The sequence below is a fragment of the Panthera uncia genome, chromosome B4, assembly GCF_023721935.1.
Source record: "Panthera uncia isolate 11264 chromosome B4, Puncia_PCG_1.0, whole genome shotgun sequence".
Classification (NCBI taxonomy): Eukaryota; Metazoa; Chordata; class Mammalia; order Carnivora; family Felidae; genus Panthera; species Panthera uncia.
In genome coordinates, this window is record NC_064809.1 from 54577030 (window position 1) to 54602709 (window position 25680).

Sequence of the window (25680 nt, forward strand, 5' to 3'; positions counted from 1 at the left end):
CATCATCTTTTGTGTATTTTTGTTCAAAATTAGGACAAAACATGATTTTTTTTACAACTCCCATATTAAGGAGCTTTGAGGACAGAGATTTTGTTTTATTCATTATTTTATTCTTAACCTCTAAAATAACAGTGCCTTACCCACATGGTAAGTGCTCAGTAATTACATGATGAATGGATTCTAGCTAGAGTTAGGATTAATTGTGAAGCAGTTTTTTATATTCTATCTATTCTCTTTATGTTACAAAAAACATATAATCAAGGAAAGATTTATGGGAAACGAGGTTTTCCACAGTACATTTAAATTTTTTTTTAATATTTGTTTATTTTTGAGAGACAGACGAATGAGGAAGGGGAAGAGAGAGAGGACACAGAATCCAAAGCAGGCTCCAGGCTCTGAGCTGTTAGCACAGAGCCTGACACTGGGCTTGAACTCATGAACAGTGAGATCATGAGTTGAGCTGAAGTCGGACGCTTAACCGACTGAGCCACCCAGGTGTCCCTCCACAGTACATTTAATCATCACATCTTACTGTTAAGATGATAAAAGTAGATTGGAAGGAATAGAATTATGTTTTCATAACTTACCTAGTATTTTGTCTTGGTCTTCTTTTGATAAGCAGTTAGTTATTTCCAGCTTCTTTGATGTGTTAATGCTTTATTATTATTTTTAAGACCCACTTTTCTGTACTCTTGAGTGCATTTATTTTTTAAAAAAGAGTTCAATTATCTTTTGAGAGTGGTGTGATGAATTAGAATGAGCTTTCAGCTAAGGTGTTACACAATTAAATTGAATACTAGGTTGAAGTTATTTTAGCTGTTTCTTCTTAGTTTTAATACAATTTGGTACAATTCACATGGGGAATATTTGCTATGTTGTCTTTACAAATAAACCCTGTTGATGGCTCATGGGTGTACTTTTTGCATTGTTTTAAGAGCAGCATTTTCCCAGAGCCATTCAGAATACATCTGAAATAAGAGGGTGTGCAGAAACTTGACTCATCTTCTGTTCTGATATCTATTTTCAGTGAACTGTTGGCTAAATTAATGGCCTGCTCTCCAGCTGGTCCTAGGATGCCTGCTGTTCCCATTTATTTTATTTAAGCATGATCTTAAAGTAGAGAATGTAGGGTTTTCTTTCTCATGACGTTACTTAATAAACTTCAAAATTTACCTACATAGTTCTGTTTAGCCACTGTCTATATTAATATGAGGAATATTATTGTCGCTATAATTTATATTTTTTCATGCACCTATTTACGTAAATTATTCCTAAGGCATTGAGTTCATTAATTTCCACAGAAAGTCCACATAGCTTATTGATTAGTCAAACAAAAACACTGTTTACTATTAGCTAACTTGGGTTCTTTTGTAAACTTTTGATGATAAAAATTTAACAGCTTTGGATACTGCGGTTGTATATATATCATGGTATTGAAAAATAACTACTTCTGGTTTGATTATCAAGTTGTTTATAATCCCCATTAATAAGATACCTAGTACTTACTACTCTAGGTCATGTAGATTGGAGGATTAAAAGAAGAATACAACAGTGCATTGCTTCAAAGTACTTACAATTTGGAAGGGCAAATAATATGTACAAAATACTTTTTAGATAACATTTAACACGCATCCCTGTTTAAAATTCATAGCAAATTAGAATTGGAGGGAAACTTACTTAACCTGATTAAACAAACAACCTGATTTTATTTTATTTTTTTAAGTTTATTTATTTATTTTGAGAGAGAGCGAGCACAAACGAGAAAAGGCAGGGGGGCGGGGGGAGAGAATCCCAGGCAGGCTTTGCACAGTCAGTATGGAACCCGATGCGAGTCTCAAACTCAAGAACTGTGAGATCATAACCTGAGCCGACTTCAGATACTTAATGAACTGAGCCACCCAGGCACCACAGTTTAACCTGAATAAGAAGAAAAAAGAATACATGAAATGTACAGCAAACATTCATGAAATGTCATGATCAGTAGAAGGTCTTACAGAAAAAGAATAAAGGATGGTTGATGAGGGACACCTGCGTGGTTCAGTTGGTTAAGCGTCTGACTCTTGATTTCAGCTCAGGTCATGATCGATCTCACGGTTTAAGCCACACATCGGGCTCTGTGCTGTTAGCACAGGTTGGGATTTTCTCTTTCCCTCTCTCTGCCCCTACCCTGCTCATGTGCATGTGCTCTCTCTCAAAATAAATAAAAACTTCAAGAAAAAACAGAAGGATGGTTAATGAGACATAAAACTTCGATACCTTTTTAATAGTATTCCTTATTTAGCATGTCCTTAATTTACATAATCTTTAGTTTTCATATACATTACAGTTTATTCTCTGAGAGTCTGTTACCAATTTCCGATTTTTCCTCATTAAGAAACCATTGAGAACCAGGTATGAAGCCAGTTTTGTTTTGAATTTCTCTTTTTATTTAAATTGTGCTGCAGTCCTCTTTTATGTGCTGTTCTTGACAACTCTCTCCAGAGGTGGGTTACTTTCTTGCATCAGGGCCTCTCTTGCTATCTTTAGAATAGAAAGAATATAGCAGAATTTAGATGAATGCTCACATTTGGCTTCACAGCCCCTCTTACTTGAGATTATTAATTCTCCTGAGATTTGATGTATATGCCTTTCTTTTCATTTTTTAAAGAATCATTTTATTATTTTATTTTTTAATATTTATTTACTTAGCATGTATGCACACGCAGGGAAGGGGTAGAGAATCCCAAGCAGGCTCCCTGATGTCAGTGCAGAGCCTGATATGGGGGCTCGATCCCATGAACCATTAGTTCATGACCTGATCTGAAATCAAGAGTCGGACACTTAACTGATTGAGCCACCCAGGCGTCCCTGTATGCCTTTCTTTTTCAAGATTTTTTTTTGCAGTTTTTTTTCTTTTTTTAAGCTAGCCCAGTTTACATAATTCTCTTACCAACTCTTAATTTCACCCCACAGTAATTAAGTAAACGTCTGTCGCAATCTCAAGTGTTGGAATGGATAAATAATTGGGAAGGTAGGGGGAAACAAAAGCAAACCTTCTGTCTTTTTACTTTATTATCTTTCATGCACTCCTCAGGCCACTGCAATCTGTCTTCTCCCCTCACTATTCTAAAAATAAAAAATAATTCGTGGCAGGGTTACCAATAATGACATAATTACTAAATACAGTTTGAACTCTCAGTGTTTATCTTACTTGTTCTGCCAAAATCATTTGACAGTATTTACCATTGATTTTTAGAATTTTTCTTTATTAATTTTTGTGATAACCATTCTTCCTTGGTTCTCTTTTGTATTTTCCTACTCAGTCTCTTTCCCTGGCTCCTCCTTTTCTTCCTCTTCTCCCAGTCCTCTTACAATACTGGTGTTTCCTATTATCCTGATTTTGGGTTCTCCCAGCTCCTTTCACTTTAAATACTTCCATTGGATGATTTAATCCCATTACTTTTTTTTTTTTTAATGTTTATTTTTGAGAGAGACCAAGCATGACCAGTGGAGGGGCAAAGAGAGAGGGAGACACAGAATCCGAAGCAGGCTCCAGGCTCTGAGCTGTCAGCACAGAGCCCAGCTTGGGGCTCGAACTCATGGACCGGGAGATCATGACCTGAGCCGAAGTCAGACTCTTAACCGATTGAGCCACCCAGGCGCCCCTAGTCCTGTGACTTTATTGTACTTCCTATTAATGATCCCAAGTTGATTTTTTTTTTTCCCTTTGTTGATCTCAAGATCAGTATCTGCCACCATCCAGGATACCATTAGTAATTGACCACAGTATGTCCAAATTTGAATTTTATTTCATGCATCCTGTCCTCTGTTCCATTATTTATTCTTCTGTCTTGATTTAATTAAATATCATCCATGTAGTTGCTGTATTCTGAAATCAGGAAAAAAGTAATTTTCTTTTATGTCATGTGTTCCTCTTCTTCATTATCAATTTTTTCTATTTCCAAGTTCTGTTACTCTTAGTTCCTAAAATTCTCTCAATTCCAGCCATATCTCCTTAATTATGTGACATTTGATTAAGCCATTAATTTCTCACCTATGTCAACTTCTACTAGTCTCTTTGCCTCCAAGTTTCTCCTGTCTATATTTCATCCTGTACATTTAAAAAGTTAATCTTTTTAATAACTAGATCTAATTCATGAATATAAGTATGTCTCTTCCATTTTTATGGTTCCCCATGACCTACAGAGTGAATCCAAATGATAGCAGTCTGTAAATTCTGTCTTCTTTCCCACCTCCACTTCTGCTTTAGCAGAGTCATCTTGTTTTCTGTACATTCCATGTTTGAAGCCTATATGCTTTTGTGTAAGTTATTTCTTCCTCCCTAGAGTGCCCTTTTCCCTGCATCCTCTGGCACATTCTTTTTGTTCCTTATAGACGTGTCTTATATACTGTTTCCTCCTCTGAGACCCTTCCTTCCTTGATCACTTGTCATGAAGACAGCATATACAAAGCTGATTTGATAAGTGGAGAAAAGAGGTTTGAGTAAGATTAGGATATAGATGTTTTTTAATGAATGGCTGGTTAAATATTTACTGCTGAGGGCGTGAGTAGACTTGTAAATATTAAAAGACTTCATATGTTGCTGATTGTTTATTGTAATTAACTAATACTGAGATGGTAAACAAAAGTAGGCATTTGTATTATAAAATCAAATAGAGTATACATATGGGTTTTTTAATTGTTAGACACATTGTTTGCAGACTTTGGATTGTTTCTAAGAAAATGTTAGTTTTAGGAAACCAGTTTTTAGGTTTTTTCAGAAACCAGTTTGAAGATTCATTTTAGTTACTTGTTTGTCTTATAAAGCCTTGAATTGTTCTTTGCCACAGAGATGGGTACCTGTTCTCAGTAATATGATTCACACTAGATGCACTTCTGGCTTTGTGGAGGGAGACTTTATTAATTATAAGGGGAAGAGAATATAAGGAATTAAACAATTATAGTAAACACAAGGAAGGAGAGAAGTATAGACAAGAACAAAGAAGGGTTAGTACACCAAGTCAGGTACTCATAACATCCAACCTTCTTGCTAGGGAAGCCCCGTGGTGAATAGCCCAGTTGGGAGTCCTGATAAAAGGTTGTGGGCAGAGCATCCTCCCCTCAGGTGGGACTTCAAACAAGCTATTCCTGCCAGGGCAATTTATATTACCCTTGTGTGACTTATGGTTAGTCATTAAGTTTGCCTCCGTGCAGTCCCGAGCTATGCTGTTTTTCTCTGTTTCTCTTATCATATCTCACAATCTTAGGAGCCTGGGCTTCTGCATATTCCTCATCCCTCCCAGATCCATTCCTCCTTGAGCCAGCCTGGTCTGGCTCAAGGAGGAAGGTGAGGCTTGTTAATCCTTCTTGTTGTCAGGAACAGAAGCGTCAGTTCTGATCCTGAGGCCAGATACAGAATAAGCCAACTGAGTCCCCCCCCCCCCCCCCCCCGACTGTGTTTGTGAGGCTGTCAGAAATGCATGACAGGTCATACAAACAACTTCTATACAGAACAATAGCCTAGAAGTTAAAATGCCCTTTAATAGACTTACATATCTATAACTTCCAAATTTGAAAGAAATAATAAGAGTATAAGTAAATCACATAGACTATTACATTATTTTATTAGGACTTAAGTATTTTCTTTGATATTTTGGGGAAATGATGAATGGGCTGTTTTCCTGCATTTCCGATTCATCCATTTAAGAGTCTAATGTATATAAATTTTTCATTTTTCATCCTACAAAAGGTGTTGCCTGTCAAAAAGTGGGATTTTTGTGAAGTTTGTGTGTAGTGCATCTCTAATGTAGAACCGTTTAGTTATTTTATACTAGTATATGAATGAACGTTGCTTGAAATGGCGGGAAGAGCTGGTTTGATGTTATTTTTAGGTGTAGAATTTTCCGATTGCAGTCTTTTCTACTCACAGAACTGGCCTGATAAGAGATTACAGATGATTTTTATATCACTTTAAATATGGCTAGGTGATTTAAACTAGTGGTTCTCAAACTTTTTCATCTCAGGATTTTCTTTTTACACTTCCAAGATTTTTTTTTTTTAATGTTTTTTGTTTCATTTTTGAGAGAGCACGCGTGCGTGAGTGCAAGCAGGGGAGGAGCAGGGAGAGAGGGAGACTGAGAATCCAAAGCAGGCTCCAGGCTCCAAACTGTCACCACAGAGCCTGATGCAGGGCTTAAACTCACAAACCACAAAATCGTGAAGTCAGACACTTAACCAACTTGAGCCATCCAGGAGCCCCCAGCCCCCCGATTTTTTTTAAGAGCATGCAAGCAGAGTAGGGGCAGAGGGGCAGGGAGAGGGGGAAGACAGAGAATCCCAAGCAGACTCTGTGCTGTGAAGCACAGAGCCTGATGCAGGGATTGAACTCACAAACAATGAGGTCATGACCTAAGCTGAAATCAAAAGTCAGATACTTAACTGATTGAGCCACCCAGGCGCCCCAATATTTTTTTTTTTTTTGAATGTTTATTTATTTTGAGAAAGTGCAAGTAGGGGAGGGGCAGAGAGAGAGAGGGAGAAAGAGAATCCCAAGCAGGCTTCATGCTCAGCCCACAGCCAGACATGGGGCTTGATCTCATGACCCTGAGATCATGACCTGAACCCAAATCAAGAGTTGGACACTCAACCAACTGAGCCACCCAGACATCCCTCAAGATTTTTTTGAAGACATCTATGAGCTTTTGTTTATTTCAGTTAATTATCAGTATTTGTCATACTGAAAATTAAAACAAATTCAAAATATTTATTAAGTAAAAAATAATAAACTTGTTAACATAAACATCATTTTGAATGGAAAATAACTATTTTTCCAAAACAAAAAAACAATTTAGTGAGAAGAATGGCATTATTTCACACTTTTGCAAATCCTTGTAATGTCTGGCTTAATAAAGTTAGATTCTTTTTTTAAAAAATTTTTTTTAATGTTTTATTTATTTTTGAGACAGAGAGAGACAGAGCATGAGCAGGGGTGGGGCAGAGAGAGAGGGAGACACAATCTGAAGCAGGCTCCAGGCTCCAAGCTGTCAGCACAGAGCCTGACACAGGGCCGATGGCGGGGCTCGAACTCACAAACCACGAGATCATGACCTGAGCCGAAGTCGGATGCTTAACCAGCTGAGCCACCCAGGTGCCCCAAAAATTAGATTCTTATATCTACTTCTTCATTTCATCTGTTGCAATATATTGGCTTGGTTAAAGTATACAAAGAAAGTTCTGTGTCACACACGTGTTGGAAGAAATGAGTACATTGCCTTTTCAGATAATTGTGGATTTTCTCTTTGATACATCACCAGAACTCAACAGGTGGTTATTTCTTAAAGGTTAGTTGCAATGTGCAGTCAGAAAACATCAATTAATTTTTCGTATTCTATTATATTATAATCCATTGATTTACTTTGCACTTTGAATGGCTCTTTCAGTAGTGCATGATTTTGTAATTTTAACACCATTCAGTATTATTTGGGAAATATTGATTCATTGAGTTGTATAGATCTTACAGATGTTAATACATCTCATTATATGATATAAAAATATCACATTTGCTGATATCACAATCAGTGTCATCAGAAAAGTTTTAAATACTGTATTGAGAAGCTGGTAGGCTCACAGAATCAAATACAAATTTTCCAAAGTTCTAATTTTAGGTTGAATACTTGAAGAGTATCATTGGCAACAAATACTGTCAATTATTTTCATTGAAATGACAAGTGCTCTTTTTTGTATCTGAGAAATATCTGCCAAATGCCCAAGTCTAATAAGTGGTTCGAATGTCAGTTGTTCTTTCAAGTAAACATGATGTTCCATTAAAAATATGCAAGTTCAGCTCACAACTCAGTCATAAATGTTTTTCCTTGAAACAACCTTCCTCTTTTGGGTGTATAGCAGACTGCTTTATGTGTACTTTCCTACACCATCTCACAGAATATTAGAACGTGTACTCAAGTGTAGAGATTTAATAAAATTAATAATTTCAATGGCTTCGTAAAGGACATTCTTCACACAGACAAGACTAGTCTTTTACTGTGTGTAGTGGTGATGTGAGTGTGTGTGTTTGGTGACACTGCCTTGACATATTGTAAGGTACTAGTAGCTTTACCCACCATTGCTTTTAAACCATCATTGCAGATGTTAACATATTCAAGAAGGCAAGTAGCATATTAATAGTATTACAAGAAATATATATTTTTTAAATCCAGTGTTTTATTAAAACAAAAATAGAACCAAAGTTAAAATATACTTGATCCTTTTTTTTTTTTTTTTAAACAATTTTTTTTTATTTTATTTTATTTATTTTTGGGACAGAGAGAGACAGAGCATGAACGGGGGAGGGAGAGAGAGAGGGAGACACAGAATTGGAAACAGGCTCCAGGCTCCGAGCCATCAGCCCAGAGCCCGATGCGGGGCTTGAACCCACGGACCGCGAGATCGTGACCTGGCTGAAGTCGGACGCTTAACCGACAGGCGCTCCCTTTTTTTTTTTTTTTTTTAAATAGCAAGAGAGTAAGGGCTTTAATACTGCTATCATCAGTATTTGAAGACACAGCACTGAAACAAAACCAAATAATTTTTTCCCTTACTGAAAAATTCAACACTCATGTAAGAAAGTTAAAGAAAAATACACCGTTGGGGTACCTAGGTGGCTTAGTTAAGCATCCGACTTTGGCTCAGGTCATGGTCTCATGGTTCGTGAGTTCAAGCCCCATGTTAGGCTCTGTTCTGACAGCTCAGAGTTTGGAGCTTGCTTTAATTTTTTTACTATTTATTTTTATTTAATTTTTTACATTTTATTTTTTTTAATTTACATCCAAATTAGATATCCTATAGTGCAACAGTGATTTAATGCCCCTTACCCATTTAGCCCAACCCCCCTCCCACAACCCCTCCAGTAACCCTCTGTTTGTTCTCCATATTTAAAAAAAAATTTTTTTTTACATTATTTATTTTTGAGAGACAGACTGAGACAAAGTGAGAGTGGGGGAGGGGCAGAGAGAGGGGGAGACACAGGATCAGAAGCAGGCTCCAGGCTCTGAGCTGTCAGCACAGAGCCCGACGCGGGGCTCGAACCCACAGACTGTGAGATCATGACCTGAGCCAAAGTTGGACGCTCAACCAACTGAGCCACCCAGGCGCCCTCCATATTTAAGAGTATTTTATGTTTATCCCCCCCCCCCCCGTTTTTATATTATTTTTGTTTCCCTTCCCTTTTGTTCATCTGTGTCTTAAAGGCCTTATATGAGTGAAGTCATAAGATATTTGTCTTTTTCTGACTAATTTCGCTTGGCATAATACCCTCTAGTTCCATCCACGTAGTTGCAAATGGCAAGATTTCAGTCTTTTTTTTTTTTTTTTTTTTTAAACGTTTTATTTATTTTTGAGACCGGGAGAGACAGAGCATGAACGAGGGAGGGTCAGAGAGAGAGGGAGACACAGAATCTGAAGCAGGCTCCAGGCTCTGAGCTGTCAGCACAGAGCCCGGCACGGGGCTTGAACTCACGGACCGCGAGATCATGACCTGAGCCGAAGTCGACTGCTTAACCGACTGAGCCACCCAGGCGCCCCAAGATTTCATTCTTTTTGATTGCCGAGTAATACTCCTTGTGTGTGTGTGTGTGTGTGTGTGTGTGTGTGTGTGTGTGTATACATATATATACACGTATATACATATAGTATATGTACATATATACATATAGTATATATATACATATAGTATATGTACATATATACATATAGTATATATATATGTGTATGTATGTATACACACCATTTCTTTATCCACTCATTCAATGATGGACATTTAGGCTTTTTCCATACTTTGGCTATTGTTGATAGTGCTGCTACAAACATTGGGGTGCATGTGCCCCTTCGAAACAGCATACCTGTATCCCTTGGATAAATACCTAGTAGTGCAATTGCTGGGTCCTAGGGTAGTTCTATTTTTAATTTTTTGAGGAACCTCCACACTGTTTTCCAGAGTGGCTGCACCAGCTTGTGTTGCTACCAGCAATGCAGAAGAGATCCTCTTTCTCAGCATCCTTGTCAACATCTGTTGTTGCCTGAGTTGTTAATGTTAGCCATTCTGACAGGTGTAAGATGGTATCTCATCGTGGTTTTGATATGTATTTCCCTGATGATGAGTGATGTGGAGCATTTTTTCATGTGTCAGTTGGCCATCTGGATGTCTTCTTTGGAGAAGTGTCTATTCGTGTTTTTTGCCCATTTCTTCACTGGATTATTTGTTTTTTGGGTGTTGAGTTTGATAAGTTCTTTATAGATTTTGGATACTAACCCTTTTTCTGGTATGTCATTTGCAAATATCTTCTGCCATTCTGTTGGTTGCCTTTTTAGTTTTGCTGATTGTTTCCTTCGCTGTGCAGAAGCTTTACATTTTGTTGAGGTCCCAATAGTTCATTCTTGCTTTTGTTTCCCTTGCTTCTGGAGATGTGTTGAGTAAGAAGTTGCTGCAGCCAGGGTCAAAGAGGTTTTTGCCTGCTTTATCCTTGAGGATTTTGATGGCTTCCTGTCTTACATTTAGCTCTTTCATCCATTTTGGGTTTATTTTTGTGTATGGTGTAAGAAAGTGGTTCAGGTTCATTCTTCTGCGTTTCTGTCCAGTTTTCCTAGCACCACTTGCTGAAGAGACTGTATTTCATTGGATATTGTTTCTTGCTTTGCCAAAGATTAGTTGGCCATATGTCTGTGGGTCCATTTCTGGGTTCTCTATTCTCCTATATTGATCTGAGTGTCTGTTTTTGTGCCATATAGGAAATAGTTTTGAGTCTCAGACACCTCCCCTGGGTTGACAACCACTGTTTTAGACTTTAAAAAGAAGGAAGCACATCTCATCTCATAATTCATTTCTCAATATGTGGGACTTCCTCAGGTAGAAAGAGGACCATTTTTGTTATGTTATTTTTATTTTATTTTTTTATTTTATTTTATAATAATTTATTTTATTTTTTAATGTTTATTTTTGATAGAGAGTGTGCATGCACACACGCGCAAGAGCACAAGTTGGGGAGGGGCAGAGAGCAGGGAGACACAGAATCTGAAGCAGGCTCTATGCTCTGAGCTGTCAGTCAGCACAGAGCCAGATGGCGGGCTCTAACCCACAAACTGTGAGCTCATGACCTGAGCTGAAGTCAGATGCTTAACCCACTGAGCCAACTAGGCACCTCAGAAAACCATTTTTGAAAGTTTTTATATTTTTATCCTAATTTTATATAATTATAGTAATTAGCATTTTATTGAATGTTTGTTATATACCAGATATATATACTAGGCTCCGATGTGTGTTTTTTCTACATCACTAAGTAGTTCTCCAATTCTCAGCAGTGTCCTGCAATTCCATAGGTGTTAGATCCCATAGGTTAAGGGTTCAGTCTCACGACACTTCACTCCACTGTTCCCTCTTTCAGGTGCCAGTTGCAAGTCTCATTTGTTACCCGTGATTCTTACCCACTGGCTATAAATCGGAGGTTTCCAAAATTCCCACTTGGGTGCGGTTAATTTGCGAGAGTGGCATTTAGAACTCAGAGAAGCATTTACATATGTTTACCAGTTTGTTATAAAGGATACAGAACAGTCAGATGAAGAGGTACATAGGGCAAGGTCTAGAAGGGTCCTGAGCATAGGAACTTCTGTTCCCGAGGAGGATAGTGTATACCACCCTCCAGCGTGTGGATATATTCTGGTTCACCAGGCCTGGAAGCTCTCTGAACCCTCTCCTTTTGGGTTATATGGAGCCTTCATTACATAGGCAAGATTGATTAAAACATTGGGCATTGAAAACTGAACTCTGGTCTCTCTCCCCTTTCCCCTCCCTGGAGGTTGTGAGATGCCCACCCCTCTAATCATCTCATTGGTTTCCCTGGCAACCAATTCTCATCTAGAGATGCTTTCCAAAACTCAGGTGTGGTTGAAAGGGACTTGTTTTGAATAACAAGATACTCCTTTTATGTTTATTGTTCTGGAGCTATTTCAGGAACTTATGATAAAAGACCAAATATTATAACAAAAAGATGTTCCCATTGCTGTTATGCTTAGAAAATTCCAAGGATTTGGGGAACTGTGAGCCAGAGACAGTGGATAAAGACCAAATATTTATTTCTCATTATAAATCATATCACACCTGCATTTTACAGGTGAGGAGACAAAGGTACAGAGAGGTTAATTGCTCAAAGTCATATAGGTAATAATGTTTGCAATTTGACTCCAGAGCTCAGCTTTTCTTAAATTTTGTTTAATTAACCATTAGACTTCATATGCATGTGACTTTAGCTGTTTACTCTTTACTACAATATTTATTCTTTTCTATATCTGTATTTGATGGGAAGTTATATATCCTGCTAGTGATTTTTTGAGGAAGTTAGAAGCAAAGTGTGATAATATTTTTTAAATGGATATCATTACAACAACATACTTTAAAGAGATCTTTAGAGGTTAAAAGTTTCATAGACATCTCTGTGTGTGTGTGTGTGTATGTGTGTGTATGAAGTAAGGGAGATGATTCTTTTTCAGAAATACCAAATAAAAGCTGTGCTGTCTAGTTAATAGTAGGTTTACAACCTATTGGACATATATATGAAACCCCTCTCCCCCCATAATGAGTGCCAAACCCTTGGACACTTCACTTCCCCATTCTTCCCCTTCTCCGTTTCGCAGGCTTACTTTTACAGGTTTTGCAGTGAGCATGAACCAAAGAACAACAGAGGGACTGAAAGTCTGTGCATCACCTCAGGAAATGTACATTATTCCAATTAGACTACTTTTTGCCTTAGATGGGCATAGGTGATGGGGTAAGGCTATAATCACTGTAGTACTCAGCCAGTGAGGATCCAGAGGAGGAAGTTGCACACTAGGAGATAAATTGTCTGCTGTGACTGCCCCGAGTGTGCCTGTCTGTCAGACACCTGCTCTTGCAAGAATGTTGATTAAAGTCTTGCTTCACTGTGCTCCGAGTCTCCGTGTCCCTCCTTTGATTGGGTCAGTGAGATTATTTCCCACAATATATATAATTCCCTTCCTTCCTTCACGGCCCCCGAGTAGGGGGTAGAGGGGCAGAGGGAAAGAATCTTTTTTTATTAAATGTTCATTTTTGAGAGATAAAGAGTGTGAGCACAAGCAGGGGAGGGGCAGAGAGAAAGGGAGACAGAGGATCTGAAGTGGGCTCTGTGCTGACAACAGAGAGCCCAATGCAGGGCTTGAACCATGAGATGATGACCTGAGCCAAAGTCAGACACTTAACCAACTGAGCCATGCAGGCGACTTCCAGAGTGAATCTTAAGCAGGTTCCACACTCAGTGTGGATCCCATGACCCAAGGATCATGACCTGAGCCTAAATCAAGAATTGGACACTCAACATACTGAACCACCTACACACTAGATGCCCCCTCCATTAATCTTTAAAACAATCCTGTGTGGAATACAGAATGGCTAATAGTTTCTTATCTTATAAGTGATAATTCTGACACTAAAAATTTGTGACTTACTGAAGGTTGTTGCAAAAAGAGTTAGTGACAGAACCTGGACTTGAAACCCCCCAATTCACAATTCAAATTAAGAATCCTTCCTCATTCATTGTGTTGCTTTACCTACCCAATTGGGTTGTTTGATTATTTTAATACCAAGATCACAGCTGTTGAGGAAATTTTTTTTCTGAGATACCTTTTGTTGTTACTATAAGGAATTTAGTTGAAATAAAACCCTTTAAGACTTTTTTTCTAGCTATATTTCTAGTTAGAATTGACTATTTCTTGGGAAGTGAGGTTTTATTAGTTAATATTCGAATCTTAAGATATTTTCTTGTTTAACTGGAAATAGATTGTAAAGCACACACATAGCAGTTATTTTATAGTTCGTACAGTCATCTGTTTTTCTCTTGAAGTCTTAAGACCCATTTTTGTCTGGCGTAGGTAAAATCATGTTACAGTATGTTATGGTTGGTTATAGAAAATTGTTGGGCCAGTAAAAATTGTTTTGAGATGTTTGGCATGTCTAGAACATTTTTCATATTTAAATATATTTTTCATTTTTGAGATTTGGATTTTCCCTTTTGTTTATATTTTTATGTCAAAAAGCCAAAGTCCTTTGATAATCCTGTATTTTATAGGAAAAGCCTGTTGGCAGTTTTAATCATTAAAAATAATTAACCAACATCTATTAGTACTGATGCTGAACTCTGTCTCCACAAAGCAGTTACAGGAATTGGGCTTTATTTTCTTAAGAGGTTATAAACATATTATAATGTCTTTTGGTGTGGACATAGGTAGTCATCCAGATAACTGTATGCTCAGTATTTGCTGTTTTTTAGACAGAGCATCAAGATTGTATTCAGCATGGAGTTGAAGAAAAAGAACATTAATTATTTGACAGTTGTTTTATTAAGAAATGTATTACCATAATTCTTGATTTTTCTTTCCTCCTTTTTAGGCTTCTCATTTCTTTTGGGGATTGTGGGCTTTGATTCAAGCCAAATACTCCACTATTGACTTTGATTTCCTTGGGTAAGTTTAATTATGCTCTGTGCATTACATTTGTCTCTACTTTTTTTGTTTGTTTTTGGTGTACGTGTAGAACTCATGGGGTACACTGTAGTTATTATTATTTTCAGTCAAATCTTCTAAAGGTTTCATATATTTAATAATTGGTTTGCAAGGAAATCTGGTATACCAATCTGTTAAATACTCTATTAGAAAAGTGTCCAGTAGGTGGTGCAGTAAACCAAAAATATGTCCTTTGAAAATCTTAAAACTTAAAAAAAAAAATCATCTTAGAAAGGTGAATGGAAAATGAAGGAAGGATTAAGATTTTCACCTTTGATTAATTGTTGTTATTCATTTCTCACTAGGTATGCAATTGTTCGTTTTAACCAATACTTTAAAATGAAGCCTGAAGTTACCGCATTAAAAGTGCCTGAGTAAAGAAGAGATTTGATTATTCTCAAGTAGCTGAACAATGCTTGTGAAATCTTAAGAAATTTTGAAAAGCCAATATTTGTTAAAATTCTGTTGTTTAATTTGGTTATCTTGCTTTACAAATTATGCCTCTAAACCAATCTATTTTTTAAATAGACTGAACGATGTCAAGAAGTACACCTACTGCTATCAGTGTGTGGTGGATTAGAAGTTTGTTAAATCTGCAAAAAGGTATAAAGATGTCAGTTTAATCCTTTCTTTGATAATTTAATCTCTGTTTATGTGAATTATTTATTATAAACTTAACATAATTCTGTGACTGCTTTCATCTGTTGGTTGAGTGTAAGCAATGAAAATGTTCCAGAGAAACTTTTTTTTTTTAAGTTTTACTTTAATATTAATTTTAGTAAACATTCTAAGTGTTCAGTGTAACTTTTTTATCTCGATACACTGTAAGAAATATGAATCATTCAGTCTTGAAATGCCAGATACTGGTATAGATAACTTAGGGTGTTCATAGAAAAATTTCTGTGTATGAGGGTAAACTGCATTTACTGTCTATGCTTAGTGGTACATCTTTTTGAATTGAATATTGGATAGTGTTTTTGGGGGGGGTGGAATCTATCTTTAAATTCTCCTTTCCTTACATAGTCTGGCAGTATAAATATTAACCATATAATCCTGGAATAGATATGATTTTGTATTACCAAAATCTGCATTAAGTAATGTTTTCACATACTAAATATGGTCATTTAAGTTGCTAGTTTATTTTTAAAACTTGGCTGTATCATATTGTTTTTTACCAAAAATTTTGTTTTACTTAATGAAATATTCTGTGTTTTTTGTCTGTTTAGCTAGTAGAACAAATGCTAATTTTTGAAACAAAGATAGAGTTATCATACTTGGGAACAAGAAAATATCATTTAGATATTCTTTTTTACCTTTGCATATTCATTCCTTACAATTTCATTTCATGTTTTAGTGTTGCTCCATGTCTTTAGAATGACATGATTACATGATATATGCAGGTTCAGAGAACTAAATTGAAGCAGTTAAAAGAAAGAAATAAGGAACATTTAGTTAGGACTTTGATCTACTACACTTAGAATCTGATATAACAAAATGTGAATTAAGCAGATATACTTGTGGTAGGAGGGCATCTTGTTTTAGTTTCTCTTGATTTTGTTTGTGTATTTTTTTAATTTTGTTTGGGAATGAGAGGGTGGTAATTATTATATGGAAGGAAGTTAGATCTTTGCGATAAGTAGGCTTCAAGTTTTGAAGACTGCCCCTGTGTGGGGATGAGCAGTCATGGTTAACTTAGAAAATTAGTCTGACAAGCTTTGCACTTTGGTCACATAAGTGCCCATGTACAAAGTTGGCTTAATGAATCTGCATATTCAGAATATGCAACTACAAATATATCCTCTAAGAAATCTTCTGGGGAGTTTGATGTATTATTCCAAATGACTTATATTCTCAGATAAGTGCTTTAAAATACTTGGATTATCTCAAGATGTTTAAAGCTAATAAAGTAAGTAGAAACACTTAAGGCCATTTTAAATGGTAAATTCTAGTTACATAAATAGAATCTTAAAATCTGCTTGTGTCTGTAACAGTGTTAGATTAAGATTTGTTTTCTACCTCCCCAGTGTTATAAATGTTCACTTCTGTTTTTTTAAACCGTATTAGTAAAGGATCAATAGAATTTTACCTAATTGACTAAATGAATGGAACCAATTAAACAGTAGCTTTTTACATAATGTTAGAGTGAACTTGAAAAATTGTTTTTGGTGGAATTTTTATTTGTGGTTGGAACATTTTCTTAGGACAATGAATAATATGTAATACCCTTGATTTTTTGCTTTCTGACTTCTTAAAGTGCAACAGTGTATAACTTAGAGAACTGTGTGTATGAGAGGAGACAAGATCAGTTTTCTACTTTATTCCATATTCTTCAAACTATTTTGAATAGGGATTCACTGAGCCTTTTCTGGTAGACTGTGCATAGCTGCTAGCTGTGGTACTCTTCGAGAGATTCATATTAGAAGTGAATGTAAAGGGGAATAAAGGCTCTCACTTTAGCCCTAGGAGTGTGCAGTGGGAGTTGGAAACAAAATAAGATATTTAAGATATTTTCCTCACTCTATGGCTAATTTTTGGGAGTTGTGATGCTCCCACTTCCTTTGTGATGCTCCAAAACCTTCCCAGGTTTTTGGTATCATGCTGCAGCCTAATAATAGGGTTCAAAATTGCTTCCCTTTTTATTGACCATTTAAGGGAACCTAAAGGAAAAACTTCCTCTAAAATTTGTCCTGTGGCTTGCTGAGATGTCTGTTGCCTTTTTATGTTAAGCTAAGGAACTTGAATGCCTTACCTAATAACTCAGCTGGTAGTAAGTTCATTTTGTAAATATGAAAATGGTTGTTAGAGAAGTGGCATTCATGTGTACTCATTGTTAGTCAATAGACCATAGTGGCCTGGATGCTTTAACAAGCAAAATTCCACATTTTTTTCCTTTTGTTCCTTACATACTTGTATGATCTTACCTGACCAGTAATATTTGATTTTTTTTCCCTCCTGACCCCATGCTACCACTTGATTTTCCAGAAATCAAAGAGATGTGGTAGTAAATCATACTGTTCACATGGTCGTTTGAGATCAACATGAGCACAAAAACTCAACTAGGTCTGCCTGGAATGTATATAAAACAGTGTAAATAAACATTTGTAAATTAGTGTGAATTGTATCTTGCATATGAGATTGTGTATTGTTTTGCATTCTCTTCCCTTTTGTAGTTTTATTTTTTTTTTGGGGGGGGGGGGGTTAAGGAAATGATTCAGCTCTTCGGTTTTAGACTCAAAGTAGCCAAAAGTTCTGGCTGCATAGTGGGATAGCAAGAGGAACTGGAAATAGGGTTTATCAGGTTTTGTCAATGTCATTACTTATTTATTTAGCCTCTCAGTGCCTAATACGACTTTTCTTCATTCTTTAGTTGGCCATTAGTTTTTGTGAGGTTAGATTGCTATAAGCAGTAAATTAATACACTCTAGAGCTCCTTTCTTTGAGTCATGATTCTAAGCTAAAGCAAATTAAAAATATAATGTGATGATTGCAGACTGAAGTATTACCCTTTCCTGTTTTCAAGGTTGTTAGCTTTTTTCTACCAAAAAACCCCCAAACAAACCTTGACATTTTACGTATCTGTGAATCTAAATCCTGTATGTATGAGATCTTGATAAATAATAGCTCTTAGCTCAACTTAAACATATCTCAGTTGGCTTCTATAAATATAAAGTTGTTCATTACAGGATTGTAAAAGACAGAAAAGACCTAAGTAATGAGTAATCTTTTAATGACATAGTGCTATTTTCATTTTTGCTGGACTGAAAATATTTACTTCAACTTCATAAAGGAAGTTAAAGGAAAAAAGTTCCCCCAAGCACTCTCAGTGAAAAGTTAAAAAGTTCCACTTTAAATATATAGGTTTTTCTTTTTTATATTACACAAAGCTTTCTGTACCATTTTTAAATTCCTTCATAGTACATATGAAAATACTATCAGTTTGATATTCTGCTTCAAATTGCTTTTAATAAGCATTTTATATGCATTCCAAAGTGATAACAGACTTAAACTTCTAATATTAATCAGTCATTCAGTTGATATAGACAGAGTTACCAGTGCTTTATGCTAGGACGAGAGTTCTGTTATTGGGAGCAATTTGCACTAATTTCCTCAAAAAGCAAATGTGAGTAATATGCACAAAGGAAATGAATTATAAGTATGTGGTAAAACAGCCTTTTCCTTATTTCAGAATTGATATGCTCTGATTTTGCTTCCTTAGTTCATTTGATTTTAGAATGTCCTTTGATTGGAAACTAACATATTAAGGTAATCTGTTTTGCTTCTTTTCCTTTTTTTTTTTTTTTTAAGACATTAGTTATTGAACCACCTTTTTTTCCCAGTTATATATATCACGTGTGTGATTATAGTGTTATGTCTTGGGTTAGAGGTCTTTGGAAAGAAAAGCATATCAGTTATTTTAAATGATTTTTCCCCTATCTTTGAAGCTTAGTCTGTAAATGTGTTCTTGTAAAACAAAATGCTTGGGTTTGCATTACTTGAATACTTGAAAACTGAAATTAATAAGGTATCTTACATAATGAATTAGATATTTCCAATTATTACATTAACAACTTTCATTTTTGGATAATTTGAAATGGACAGAAGATTCAATTATTTGAATGGATAAAAATGAGTGTTTATAGAAAAATTCCCTTTTGTGTTTCAGTCATCCCAAATTCAACTTCTTAGGTTTCTGTCCTAAGATCTGCTTTTTTTTTTTTTCTCCTGTACTTAATGCACTTACTGTGCTATAGATAATATCAGATAGCAGGTTAAAATAAAATCTTTGTTCATTATGAATCGTTCAGCTTTTCTGGTTATGAAAAATTGCTCTGTAAAGTACTCCTAATCCCTAAATATAGGCGTATTTTTGTTTACATCTTACCCATTAATGGTATAAATACCATTAATTACTGTAACAAAACACAAGATGTTTATAAAAATTGAAAACATTACATATTGTATTTGAACTAGTTAGTGAAAGGTAAAAAAACGCTGCTGATTGGAATTGTTTTCATTAAATTTCAAAACTCTTAATAAAGGAATGTTCAGAGATAGGTTGAGACCCATTGATCTCCATGTAAACCAGCGTTCATGACCTGGAGAAAACCCCAGAAACACAGTGGAGGAGGCAAGAATATTTACTTGCCATGGTTGTGGTGTGCTGCTACTTTTTAGGTAGTGACACACTGAGATCTTACTGTCCAATAATCTGAAGAAGTTTCCTGTTAGTTATGTGTACTAAAGTAACTCAGTTGGTAGAATCTGCTAAGAGGAAAGTTAAACTGTACTGTATTTAGGAACCTTTTTACAGCTGGGTGAAGTTTCCATGATATGAAGTGTTTGAATTTTAAAATATACTGCTATCATAAGAAATAAGACATGGCATTATTCCATGTTCTTAAGTGATAATTTCCTTATTGAGTTTCAGAAGAAAAAACAAAATGAGTAATTGTCACTGCGTTAGCTGTATGTTGAATTGGGCAATTGTGGCATAAACCTTAAATTTGTGTTTATCAAATGTGAACCATAGTAGTATAATGCTGCTTTGTATATACTGTAAGTGCTACAAATAGTCTCAGCACTGAAAATGTATTGATACCTCTCAGATGAATGCAAATTTTGATGTAGGTGTTTTGATATGCCTCAGAAAGTATCTGAGTGTCTGAGAACTTGTCAATCTGTTTGATAATGGAGATACTTCCTGTTTTTGGTTGCATATTTTCATGTTTAAAATTTAATTTTTACATTTTTACTACTGTTAATTTAAGCGTAAAATTTATTCTGTGGATAAAAATGGGGTTGCCAGTGAAGACAATAAAAAAACAGCCTCATTCATGTAACTGCTTACGTAAAAAATACATTTTTGCTGTATGTTCATAAACTTTTAATGAAGGTGTTTGTATTTCTGTTTGAATATAAGTGATGTTTAGGCTTTATTTCTGCTTAATAAGGCCTTTTACCATTGATTAAATGAAGGAATGTATCTTTTTGAAGAGATTTATATTCTGTAAATAAAAATTGGTTGTAACAATAAAGTTGGGTTCTAACTGCAGTGTACCATAAATCTTGTTGTTCTTTCAACTTATTTTGGTGGATTTTCTTTTTTGGGGGGTTAGAAAACAAGACTTTTCAAAGTTATTGTATAACTATATATTTGAAGTGATTCTTTAAATTTCTAATTCTCTGGTTTATAGTATTAAAAAGGTTCTTTAAAAAAATTGTTTTTAATGTTTATTTTTGAGAGAGGGAGACTGCTGGGTAGGGGCAGAGAGAGAGGAAGACACAGAATCTGAAGCAGGCTCTACGCTCTGAGCTATCACCACAGAGACTGACCTAGGGCTCGAACTCTCAAACCACCAGATCATGACCTGAGCTGAAGTCAGATGGTTAACTGACTGAGCCACCTAGGCGCCCCAGTATTAAAAAGTTTTTTTTTTTTAATGTTTTTTTAATGTTTGTTTATTTTTGAGAGAGTCAGAACACGAGCAGGGGAGGGGCACAGAGAGAGGGAGACACAGAATCCAAAGCAGGCTCTAGGCTCTGAGCTGTCAGTACAGAGCCTGACCTGGGGCTCGAACCCATGGACCGCAAGATCATGACCTGAGCTGAAGATGTATGCTTAACTGAGCCTGGAGCCACCCAGGCGCCCCTAAAAAGTTTTGAAAAAAGTTTGCTTTCGGAAATTTGGTTGAGATGAGAGTGTGGGATATTATGTAACTCAATGAACAAATTCTATTTACTTAGTTTAAAATTTAATTATTCTAACCACTGTGATTTGTATCTTCACTCTGATGAGGGCTGGAAACAGATAAACTGTCTGGAACTTAGCATCTTACAGTAGAGGCAGTGAATATCCATCTATTCAACCATTGTTTATTAAGCTTTAATTATCAGGTAATGTGATAGTGGAGATACAAAGATATCTCTACCATCAGATAATCATGAAGATCAGTTCTCTATAGCAAAAATAGCTGTGTGTCAGTGTGTGTCTTATAAAATGTTTTCCAATTTGGGTTTATCTAATGGGTTATCTTTTGGGTTTTTCTAATGATTAGAATGAGGTTATCACCAGCCAAAATACTACAAAAGTGATGTATCCTTATTAGAGTATCACATCAACTCATTGTTGATGTTGATTTTGATCATCTGAGGAACTCATTGTTGATGTTGATGTTGATTTTGAATGTTCTGTATCTTCACTGTGTAGTATTTATTATTCCCCTTGTGGGGAAATAATCTATGGAGAGAAACACTAAAAAGATTATGTAAGTATTTTGCTTGTCAAAATCTCATTTCCATAACACTTGATAATTGTCTAAACCAATCTTTATTATCATGGCTGCAAAATAGTCATTTTCAGTTCTGCTATGTGGTACACATGTATCAGCATTTTATTGCAAGGAATCATCCGTGTGTGTGTGTGTGTGTGTGTGTGTGTGTGTGTGTGTGTATCATCTAGCATTCATGTGACTGTATTTTAAGTACAGACTCTTAGGTTGCTGTTTTTTAAAAAAATTTTTTTAACGTTTATTCATTTTTTGAGAGAGAGCATGAACAGGAGAGGGGCAAATAGAAAGGGAGACACAGAATCCAAAGCAGGCTCCAGATTCTGAGCTGTCAGCACAGAGCCCAATGTGGGCCTTGAACTCACGAACTGTGAGATCATGAACCGACTGAGTCACCCAGGCACCCCCTTAGGTTTTTTTTTTTTTTTTTTTTTTTTTTTAGTGGATTATAATCTGTTACTGTACTTTCTTACATTGATGTTAAAATGAGATTTTGCTTAGGGGAGCCCAATTAGTTCCGGCTTATTTTGGTGTACCAAAACATTTTTTTGAGCACATTCTTTATAGTAAAATAAGATGTTCTAGACTAATTTTGGAACCTTTGAGAGTCTTGGAATCAGCCATTTTTGTTGTTTTTTAGGGAGAATGGTACTTAGAAACTTAAATCTGAGAACTAGGTATGCTCATTAATTCTAGGTTATGACATTCTTGGCCTTTTTTAGCTGGCAGAGCAAGGAAACACACACACACACACACGTAAATATATATTTTAGAAATTGTGAGTGCATACTGACACTTCCAATTTTTGTCAAAGGTTTTATTTATTTTGAGAGAGAGAGAGAGTGCAAGTTGGGGAGGGGCAGAGAGATCCCAAACAGACTCCTCACTGTCAGCCCAGAGCCCAATGTGGGGCTCAAACTCAGAAACCACGAGATCATGTCCTGAGCCGAAGTTGGACTCTTAACCAACTGAGCCATCCAGGTGCCCCTGACACTTCCAATTTTTAATTTACCTTCACGGTTTTCCCTTGCCTTTCCTATTTTATATTTGTTTCTCCCTTTTCCTTACTGTGATAATATAGGTATTTTTGTTAGGAATACCATAGAATTAATGTGCCCTTTTCATTGTATTACACGAGGTATAAAATGTTGATATATGTATTACTAGTGAGTTTAACCTTGGTCATTTCATTACAGTTGTGGCTGCCAAGTTTCTCCCCATTTTCTACTTATAATTACTAAGTAGTGGGAGGAGATACTTTGAAACTATGTGATTTTTGTGCTATTTTAGCATCCATTAGCAGTTTTCGCCTGCAGCAGTTATTGTGATGTTTGCCTAATGTTGATTTTCTCTTTCTCTTTCCTTCTTTCTCTCTTTCAATTTTAATTCTAAAATTGGAATTTTACTCTAAGGGAGAGCTATAGTTTCCTTAAGTTTACTTATTTATTTAACTATATCTCAACAGAAGGATCTTTAATTCTATAAGCTGTAATCCATTACAATCATTTTGTTGTTCAGTTTGTTCATTTGGTGATTGAGAGCTCCGTTAAGTTGGTTGCTACATCCTTTCCTTTCAGTATGCTCCTATTACTCCTTGAGCACTTCTGTTCTGGCAACATAAGGCTTTCCAGGTGAGGCTTGGACTTTCCCTGCCCCAGCCCTCAATTCAGTAATTCCCTCAAGGAGCCCTGACTTTTTTAAATTTTTTTATAGAGAATGAGATTTAGAAACTAAGCTCTGGGTGCCAGGTGTGCTCATTGTTACTGGAGAGTGTTACTGCTTCTATATTCTTTCAGTTGACAGAATCAGGAAATTTTATATGGATATGTATATATATATAGGTCATATATGTATATATTTCTAAAATAACACATCTGTATTTCCTTATCCATATCTTCTTATGACTTTAATTTATTTTTATTAATTTACATCCAAATTAGCATATAGTGCAAAAATGATTTCAGGAGTAGATTCCTTAATGCCCCTTACCTGTTTAGCCCATCTCCCGCTCCCACAACCCCTCCAGTAATCCTCTGTTTGTTCTCTATATTTAAGAGTCTCTTATGTTTTGTCCTCTTCCTGTTTTTATATTATTTTTGCTTCCCTTCCCTTATGTTCATCTGTTTTTTATCTTAGGTCCTCATATGAGTGAGGTCATATGATATTTGTCTTTCTCTGACTAATTTTACTTAGCATAATGCCCTCTAGTTCCATCCACGTAGTTGCAAATGGCGAGATTTCATTCTTTTTGATTGCTGGGTTATACTCCATTGTGTGTGTGTGTGTGTGTGTGTGTGTGTGTGTGTGTGTATACATATATATATATATATATATACACCACATCTTCTTTATCCATTTATCCATCAATGGACATTTGGGCTCTTACCATACTTTGGCTATTGTAGGTAGGGCTGCTGTAAACTGGGATGCATGTGTCCCTTCGAAATAGCATACCTGTATCCCTTGGATAAATACCATTCTTAATTTTTTGAGGAACCTCTATACTGTTTAACAGAGTGGCTGCACTAGTTTGCATTCCCAACAGCAGTGCAAAAGAGATCCTCTTTTCTCTGCATCCTCACCAATATCTGTTGTTGCCTGAGTTGTTAATGTTAGCCATTCTGACAGGTGTGAGGTGGTATTAATTTTTATTTCCCTGATGATGAATGATGTTAAGCATTTTTTCATGTGTCTGTTAGCCATCTGGATGTCTTCTTTGGAGGAGTGTCTATTCATGTTTTCTGTCATTTCTTCACTGGATTATTTGTTTTTTTGGGTGTTGAGTTTGATAAGTTCTTTATAGATTTTGGATACTAACACTTAATCTGATTTTCCATTTGCAAGTACCTTCTCCTATTCCATCGGTTGCCTTTAGTTTTTCTGATTGTTTCCTTCACTGTGCAGAAGGTTTTTATTTTGATGAGGTCCCAATAGTTCATTTTTGCTTTTATTTCCCTTGCCTCCAGAGACATGTTGAGTAAGAAGTTGCTGTGGCCAAGGTTAAAGAGGTTTTTGCCTGCTTTCTCCTCGAGGATTTTGATGGCTTCCTGTCTTATATTGAGGTCTTTCATCCATTTTGAGTTTATTTTTGTGTATGGTGTAAGAAAGTGGTCCAGGTTCATTCATCTGCATGTCGCTGTCCAGTTTTCCCAGCACCACTTGCTGAAGAGACTGTCTTTTTTCCATTGGATATTCTTTCCTGCTTTGTCAAAGATTAGTTGGCCATACATTTGTGGGTCCATTTCTGGGTTCTTTATTCTGTTCCATTGATCTGAGTGCCTGTTTTTGTGCCAGTACCATACTGTCTTGATGACTATAGCTTTATAGCAGAGCTTAAAGTCTGGGATTGTGATGCTTCCTGCTTTGGTTTTCTTTTTCAAGATTACTTTGGCTTTTCGGAGTATTTTCTGGTTCCATACAAATTTTAGGATTGTTTGTTCTAGTTCTGTGAAGAATGCTGGTGTTATTTGGTAGTGATTGCATTGAATATGTAGATTGCTTTGGGTAGTATCGATATTTTAACAATATTTGTTCTTCCTATCCAGGAGCATGGAATGTTTTTCAATTTTTTTTGTGTCTTCAAGGGCTTTCATCAGCTTTCTGTAGTTTTCAGTGTATAGATTTTTTTTACCTCTCTGGTTATGTTTCTCCTAGGTATTTTATGGGTTTTGGTGCAATTGAAATGGGATCGATTCCTTGATTTCTCTTTCTGTTGCTTCATTATTAGTGTATAGGAATGCAACCGATTTCTGTGCATTGATTTTATATCCTACAACTTTGCTGAATTCATGGATCAGTTCTAGCAGCAGTTTTTTCATGGAATCTTTTGGGTTTTCCATATAGAGTATAATGT

At 36.0% G+C, this 25680-nt stretch overlaps 1 protein-coding gene across 2 annotated transcripts in view; it reads left to right on the top strand.

Annotated features, from left to right (window-relative positions):
- The window catches only part of ETNK1 (ethanolamine kinase 1), a 66738-nt gene extending 46140 nt beyond the window's left edge, over positions 1–20598 (top strand). The window contains exons 7-8 of one of the 2 annotated variants that reach the window (XM_049625188.1): positions 14429–14502; positions 15070–20598. In XM_049625188.1, coding sequence (XP_049481145.1) covers positions 14429–14502; positions 15070–15121 — 126 coding nt within the window. In that variant the 3' untranslated portion in view covers positions 15122–20598. Of the gene's footprint in view, positions 1–14428; positions 14503–14846 lie in introns of both variants that reach the window. The other variant, XM_049625187.1, reaches the window with a different exon arrangement.
- Positions 20599–25680: the final 5082 nt, after the last annotated feature.